This window comes from Triticum dicoccoides, chromosome 2A (assembly GCF_002162155.2).
Source record: "Triticum dicoccoides isolate Atlit2015 ecotype Zavitan chromosome 2A, WEW_v2.0, whole genome shotgun sequence".
Lineage (NCBI taxonomy): Eukaryota > Viridiplantae > Streptophyta > Magnoliopsida > Poales > Poaceae > Triticum > Triticum dicoccoides.
Genome location: NC_041382.1, coordinates 221,632,172 through 221,640,200, shown reverse-complemented (window position 1 = coordinate 221,640,200; position 8,029 = coordinate 221,632,172). Strand labels below are relative to the sequence as shown.

Here is an 8,029-nt window from a genome sequence, read left to right as displayed (position 1 = left end):
CCAATCGCTGCATGAGTCGACCCATAAGTATATTGCCGAGTTCTTGAGGTAACACGCACATACCCGTCTGTGGGCAAACCCATCTCTGGCTAAGGCCGGTTCTATCGAACAATGCTCGACCAATCTAAAACAGTCTGGATGGGGCCACTCCCGGACATCAATTGAAAACAAAAATATTTGCGTATAGCCACACTAGGAAAATATGTAATGTATTTAAAAAATATTCGCCATGTAAAAAACAGTTCATCATGTATTTAAAAAAACGTAGACACGTTTAAAAAAAAATATTATTTGAAAAACATCCGCTGCGTATTTGAAAAACAAATATTCAATGTGTATATTTTAAGAAATGTTCAAGACGTATTTGATGAAAATGTTCAATGTATTTAAAAACATAGCATATTTTGAGAAATATTCAATGCATCTAATAAAACGTTTAACATGTATTTTTAAAATGTTTGACATGTGTTTAATAAGTTTTTCAATGCATTTAAGAGTTGGTCACCGTGCATTCATATTTGACAAATATTTGTCGGGTACTTACAAAAATTGCCCAATACATATTTAGAAACTGTTCACCGTGTATTTTGAAAAATATTCATTGCACATTTAAAAAATGTACAATGCTTTCAAATAAAATGTTCAACACGCTTACAATGAAATATTCTACGCATACGAAGAACTTTTTCTAAAACAAATTTCACGAATTTGAAAAAGGATTCACAAATTTTACGGAATCTTAAGGACTTTTCAAAAGACATACATGAGTTTGTGAAATATTCATGAATTTTAGAAGTGTTCACAAATTTTAAAATATTAAAAATTATTTAAAAGGTTACCAATTTGTACAAAAAAATGTTTCTTAAAAATTAAAAAAATGATTGTGTATTAATATATTCACGATCTTAAAGAAAATCACAAATCTGAAAACGTTGAATATATGATTAAATTGGAAAATGTGCATATATTTTACAACTACCCGTGGATTTGAAAAACATTCACAATTTTTGAAATTCCATGTTACCTTTTCTGAAAATAATTGACCACATATCAAAAAAAAAAACTCGCAGTTCACTTCTCCTCAAGATCAACTCGCGGAGATATAGCCAGACTAGCTATGCCGTTCTTTGTTCGTCTAAAATGCAATGGCAGCATTGGCCGTAGTGCTCGAGATCTTGGAGTATGTAGAAAGATAGACTTGGGGTTGTGTGGTTTGTGTCTATGTTAGCCTTGCCAATCGTGGGCTTGAGAAATAATTGGCGCTGGATTTTCCGACCCACGCCTGCAAAAAAAGTTGGCTGAGAATGGAACTGGAGCTTCCGTTGAGCCGTGGGCGGACCAATTATTTGGTCACCATCCAAACGAACACCGGGGGCTGGGTAACATCCAATATTTTGGCAGGTATCTCAGGGCAACGAATAGCAAGTTGATACGTACGTGAGATCTATAGGATTTAATTGCCTAACAAACTTGTAACAACCTTGCATACATACATGTTCAATGTAAAGGAGAAGCTGCCGGTAGCCTAGTTGCACGGAGCAACACCAAACCAATTTGACCGGGATCCAGCTTACAGTGTAACTTCTGTGTTTAACGCGTGCTTCTTTTCTTCCCCACAAGCTGCAGAACGCCAGGACAAAAGAAACGACAAAACGAATCATACACCAGTACTGTACAAACCTCTCGTGTTTCCTGGTTCCGATCGCAGCGAGTGAGACAGTGTCACTTCACCTGCCATCTCGTCCTCACCTTTTCCTTTCATCTTTTTGCGGGAAGATCTTGCCCTCACCTAACATGTAGTGAAGCGCCAACCACAGGCGGAAATTGCTAGGCGTGGACGAGCTCGCGGCTGCTTCAGTAAAACGCCACAAAGATCTTTGCGATCCCCCTGGATCGAGGAATCCGTGAATGGGTCCGGGTGATCATGCAGGGGTCCGTTCCGCCGACGGCCGGCTGGAGGCCCTGCTCTCCGGCGGCGGTGGGGCACGGCGCATGGCGTCGGCCGCGGCGCTGGAGCTGCGGCTGCTTGCTCCGCTGGCCGCGCCGGCGGTGGTGGTGTACATGCTGATCATCGTGATGTCGTCGGCCACCCAGATCTTCTGCGGCCAGCTCGGCAACGTGCAGCTCGCCGCCGCCTCCCTCGGCAACAACGGCATCCAGGTGTTCGCCTACGGCCTCATGGTACGTAGTACCTCCACTCCACTCCACCGTATGTACTTACAGTCATTTCTACGCATCCGTAGCGACGTACGCGGGCGCGTGTCTAAAGTAAACTACGTGCACGACTGCCATGCCGCGTGCTGCAGCTCGGGATGGGGAGCGCGGTGGAGACGCTGTGCGGGCAGGCGTACGGCGCCGAGAAGTACGAGATGCTGGGCGTGTACCTGCAGCGCTCGACGGTGCTCCTCATGGCCACCGGCGTGCCGCTGGCCGCCATGTACGCCTTCTCGGAGCCCATCCTCCTCCTGCTCGGGCAGTCGCCGGAGATCGCCGGCGCCGCCGCGGAGTTCGCCTACGGCCTCATCCCGCAGATCTTCGCGTACGCGGCCAACTTCCCCATCCAGAAGTTCCTGCAGGCGCAGAGCATCGTGGCGCCCAGCGCCTACATCCTGACGGCCAGCATGGCGCTGCACGTGGCGATGAGCTGGGTGGCGGTGTATAGGCTGGGCCTAGGCCTACTGGGCGCGTCGCTCACGCTGAGCCTGACGTGGTGGGTCCTGGTGGCAGGGCAGTTCGCGTACATCGTGCTGAGCCCGAGGTGCCGGGAGACGTGGACCGGGTTCACGTGGGCCGCGTTCGCCGACCTGGCGGGGTTCGCCAAGCTGTCGGCCGCGTCGGCGGTGATGCTGGCGCTGGAGGTGTGGTACTTCCAGGTGCTCATCCTCCTCGCCGGCATGCTGCCCGACCCACAGATCGCACTTGATTCACTCACCGTCTGGTAGGTAACTAACTGAGAACGAACCGTTTTATCCGTCGATTCTAGTGTGTTTGGATGATCATGTGACCGACTCCATGTTTTGCAGCACCTCGATTCAGTCATGGGTGTTCATGATCTCCGTGGGCTTCAACGCAGCTGCCAGGTCGGTGCATTGCATACAACTAAACTCTGGTTATACAGTACAACTAGATCAGCATAATCGTCGGGAAGGATCTGTTTATCTGAATTTTTTCGTCTCAAGAATAGAGTTGATCAATGTTGATGTTGTTGACTGCAGCGTGAGGGTGGGGAATGAACTTGGCGCCGGGAACCCCAGGTCTGCCGCGTTCTCTGCATGGGTGGTCACCGCCATGTCCGCGCTCATAGCAGTCGTAGCCGGCGTTCTGGTCTTCCTGCTCAGGCACAAGCTCAGCTACATCTTCACCGGCGGCGAGGCCGTCTCGCGTGCCGTCGCCGATCTCTGTCCTTTGCTTGTCGGCACCATTGTGCTCTGCGGAATCCAGCCTGTGCTATCAGGTAATGCCATAATTCAGCCCGTGCTCTGCGGTATCCCCCCCCCCCTCGCGTCCCTCTCGCACCCCTCGCGTCGCCTCCCCCCGGGTGACGCCTCCCCCCGGGCGACGCCAGAGGCCCCAACCCTAGCGCCGCCAGCACCTCCCCCTCCACCCCCTCCTGCCGCCGGCGTGGGCCGCGGTGGCGGCGGGCCCAGTGCCAAAGGTCCTGGGCGGGGGGAGGTGGCGGATCCCATCTGAGGCGGCGGGGGCGGCCCTTCTCATGAGATCCAACGGCGGCGGCTAGGACGGAGTATCCGGGCTGTGCGGCGGGGGCCCGAGCACCATCACCGGCGGAGCGGCGGCCCTGCATGGACGGCGACGGTGGCAGTGCCCCATCCGGCAAGGTGGGCTGTCCTGCTCGTGATGGTGACGACGGCTACTGCGGATCCAACGCCCCGTTTGGATCCGTCGCGGGGAGGCCTTTCGCCGACCGGCGGCGTGTGGAGGGACCGGTGAGGAGATGCTGGATCTCCGCCGGAGTATCGACGGCAACATACGTCTTCGTGGCGAGGTTCCGCTCGATTCCAGCCAGCCACGAGGTCGGGAAGACGTGGCTTCCGATGAAAATCGCGCCAGACTGTGGTCTTGGCGGACGATGGCGGCGTCTCAGACGTCGTTTCCTTCTAGAGGCATCGTCGTTGCAGGTCTCATAAACCTGATCGGGAAGTTCCGGGGGAAATCCTAGATCCGGGTCTACCGGATCGGACGATGACGGTGCTATCGGTATCGTTCTCCCTCATGGGGGCATCGTTTTGGAGCGAGTGCTGGTTGGAGGGGACAAGAGGAGGAGCGGTGTTTCATCTGCTCCATTGATGACGGCGGATCTCGGCGGCGTGGCGCAGTGGAGACTCGGCGCCTGATGAGCGGAGATGGACTCGCGCAGGAGGGTGACGCTGCCTGGCGTCATGGTGGCGTCGGCGGTAGTTGGACCGGCCAAGGTTGATGCAGCAGCACAGCTCTGAAGATGAATTCGTGGCAGGTGGCTGCGGCGGCCTCATACCCGGCAGGGGTCCTGGTTGAGAAGCACACCGGACTGGTGGGTGCCCATACGCGGCAGGCGTCCTGGGTGGGACCTCAAGTCTTTAGATGTTTAGGTTTGGCTGCGTGGTCTGTTTGGTATTAGGCCCAGACTTTCAGCGCCCCTACATCAACTGGATAGGGATACCGATAGTTGTTGCTTAGTTTGGTGGCTTTAGACTTATTGTTGTATGACTTTGTATGGTCTTGTGTCAATAATTAATAAAGTGGCCGTATGCATCGTCCAGATGCTGAGGCCGGGGGTCGTCTTCCTTTTCTAAAAAAAAAAGTCTTGACCAGTGTCCTTTTCCCTGACCCAATGAAGGTGTTGCTGTTGGCTGTGGGTGGCAAGCATTGGTAGCATACATCAACATTGGATGCTATTACTTCATCGGCGTACCCCTTGGCGCGCTCCTGGGCTTCAAGTTTGACTATGGAATCAAGGTACGTACTGTTTTACTCTCAAGCTAGTACCGCTGGTTTCAAAGCGTTGATTCACCAAAGATGGCAGAATCACCATTCATGTCGAGTTGACTCATCAGTTGTCAACTGTCAGTAAATTAGCTTCTGCATGTGTGATGAACTGCACTGATGATAGAGGTTGCATACAGGGGTTGTGGGGAGGCATGATTGGAGGCACGCTCATCCAAACAATTATCCTATTGTGGATCACATTCAGAACTGATTGGGAAAAGGAGGTAGGAGCAAGCCTTATCTCTTATTGTTAGATCATCACGTTCGTCGTTAACCATCCAGGCCGTTACACTGTCAGACGATTCCCCAATCTCACATGCTAAGCCGCATCTAAATCATGTGCCAACTCATTATTTTAGCGCAATCATTTCGCCAAGTGCGTGCATGCTTTGTATGATCACTCGGGTTGTCTCATCTGTCCTCTCTTAATTTAGCATTTAAAAACTAGTAGTACATTTCATTATTTTAGATCATTATTCACCCAAATGCATCCTTCTATGATCATCACTTCTTATTTTTAGAAAATTGGCTTCTGTCATCATCTAGGTTAGGCTGTTTCAGTTGTCCCTCTCAAACTTCACTGATAAAGTATATTGCGAATTTTGTGTCCGAACGTAGGTCGAGGAGGCGAGGAGAAGACTGGACAAGTGGGACGACGCAAAGCAGCCGCTTCTCGCTAACGTGCAGCGATGATGCCCGAAGAAGATTAACGTTTATGCTGCTGCAAGTTCGGCAGATTGATCCACTCACCAACTTATGTTCGGCATTATCTCAGTTTTTTTAGGAAATGTTGAGCATCGTCCTTGTCGTCTCCCGCTGCTAGCTGCATTTTTTGTTCAATCAAGTTTACAATGAGATGGTGCTCCTTCAGGATTCACATGCTATTCTGAACTCTCCCCACCTAAAATAGTCTCTCGGGGGCTTGGGCACTACCCTGTTGTTTTACTAGAAATATCGACCGATGGTTTTTACGTATTTCTTTGTGAAACAGTTAAGCACAAAGACAATAAATCCGCAAAAAAAAAGCACAAAGACAACAAAATGTGCAACTGGCCTTGTTTGTAGTAATAAAGAGCAAAGTAATCCGGTGGTATTGACCTATCCTTGCCCTGCAGGCTGCAGACCTGTTCTTCAGCAAATTGGCCTGCGTACCTGATTAGAGTAATGTTGGTGGAAGGGCAGGAGAGGGAACAACCGAAGAGACAAATGAGCAGCTCATAACCTTGTCCCGTCCGTTGATCCTTGCGCAGCCAGGAAGGATCCAAGGACAGATTTAGCAGTAACTAGCCCATCAAGGCATTATTCAGCATCCAACGAGGATATCTTTTTTCGGACCTAATCAAACGGTAACACCAATGCTCCTTGGAATAACAGTCAGATCCGGGGAGGCAGCAGTTCAGGCTGCCACGTTGAACTGGTATACCCATTCGTCAGAAATCACTGACTTTCCTCTCTGGAAAAATAATCATGAACTCGATTACATGTTACGTATTTCCCTGCGAGAAGGAAGCGCAATCGAGCTGCACGCAATTTTATCAAAAAGATGCTTAATCCCATTACATACATAATTAATTCACCGATTCCACGAACCCTGGGCCTGCTTAACCTTTGATCAGAATATTGAGGCGGCCCCTCCGCCGGTTCTTCCTAGGCCAAACAGGTGGGAAGCGTCGGAAGCTCGCTGACCTTTGAGGATGCTAGAAGAACCTTTTCTCGTGCCCTTGCTTCAAGCGATGCATCTGGTGCCGGCCTGCCTAGGTCCGGATGCGCCTGCCTCTCACAAGACTTATATCATTTCCGCTCCCTCCCTACTGTACCTACCTTCTCTCTCCAATAATCAACAGTTGACTTAGCGGCTGATTCGAGCACCATTAACAATTTGATTGACATGCCAATTGCAAAGGATGGCCATCTTCTCTTCATGGAAAAAACAATCTGCATCTTTGACAAGCCAAATTTTGAGTTTGGTTTTTCTGATAATGAAAGATTTACTCCTGGTTTCAGCACCGACTCCTGGTTTGTCAGATGATTTTCAAGAATCAGATCGACTTCTTTTCTTTCTTTCTTTTTGTGGGGTAGATCGAGTTTTTTTCAGCTTATCGATTCTCCAACATGATTGTTTAGAATCACCATCAATGTTTTAAATAGTGGGCTACGAAAAATAGCGGCGGGTCTCCAAATCAGCTAAAGCAGGCTAAAACGGGCTATAGCGGGCTATTTGTGAAGCCGATCATTTAGCGGCGCTATAGCCGGCTATTTAAAACTATGATCATCATCAGTTCTTTTTAGCTTTTGATTCTCTAGAATCAGATTTTCAGAAACTTCCCACAAAATCAACCATCGAGTTCTTTTCTAAGATTGTGGTATGAGATTGTTGGATAAGTTATGTGCTCAAATGTCACATCCCTAGTTCTGGTATGACCTAGACTAGCTAGTCATTTGTGCATCATGTTTAAAATTCCATTTAATTTTGAAATGAGGATTGGTGGAACCCTCAGAATCATTTTTTGAAATAACCCCAAATAAAAATTGCTCCAAAAAGGTCCAAGAAAATGTTCATGTTGCCCTCTGAAAATATTGGACAGAGATAAAAATCAAACCAATATTTTTAGGAGCTCGTAAGTATTTATTTTGGCCATTTGGAATTAATGCATAAATATTTGCATTGGAAATATATTAGTTATATATATTAATATATGTCCAAAAATTATGCCACCTGTTGGGGAGCTCTGGAATAATGTCACTAGTTCCTACAAAAATGAGCATAAGGAAATAAATTGATTTAGTGTTATTACTAAATCAAAACATATGTCAGAATATTAGAAAAGAGACAAAAAGAGGAGAAACTTACCTGGGCCTCCTCCCTGTGCAGCCCAGCAGCAGCCAGCGCCGGCCCAGCCCACTGGCCCCCTCCTCTGTCGTCTTCGTCCTCGACAGGGGGATGGGCGCGTGCCCGGCGCGCGCGCGCTCCGCCGCTCCACGCCACCAGCCTCCCTGCCTGCCTGCCCTCTCCCCTCCTCGTCTGGATGCCCCGGGAGACGCCACC

At 49.1% G+C, this 8,029-nt stretch overlaps 1 protein-coding gene across 1 annotated transcript; it reads left to right on the top strand.

The window, feature by feature from the left end:
* Window positions 1–1,705: 1,705 nt before the first annotated feature.
* LOC119354312 (protein DETOXIFICATION 40-like) lies at window positions 1,706–5,958 on the top strand. The gene is made up of 7 exons (XM_037621037.1): window positions 1,706–2,181; window positions 2,307–2,938; window positions 3,024–3,080; window positions 3,216–3,454; window positions 4,835–4,953; window positions 5,121–5,207; window positions 5,602–5,958. The coding sequence occupies exons 1-7, from the start codon at window positions 1,909–1,911 to the stop codon at window positions 5,674–5,676; spliced, it is 1,482 nt and encodes a 493-aa protein (XP_037476934.1). The 5' UTR covers window positions 1,706–1,908; the 3' UTR covers window positions 5,677–5,958.
* Window positions 5,959–8,029: the final 2,071 nt, after the last annotated feature.

What these genes read in the sequence shown, in the direction of transcription:
- LOC119354312 (XM_037621037.1), top strand. Translation starts at nt 1,909, where the DNA reads ATGGGTCCGGGTGATCATGCAGGGGTCCGTTCCGCCGACGGCCGGCTG. An exon ending in TGTTCGCCTACGGCCTCATG is followed by an intron (nt 2,182 to 2,306) that starts GTACGTAGTACC and finishes CGCGTGCTGCAG; the next exon opens with CTCGGGATGGGGAGCGCGGT. An exon ending in CTTGATTCACTCACCGTCTG is followed by an intron (nt 2,939 to 3,023) that starts GTAGGTAACTAA and finishes CATGTTTTGCAG; the next exon opens with CACCTCGATTCAGTCATGGG.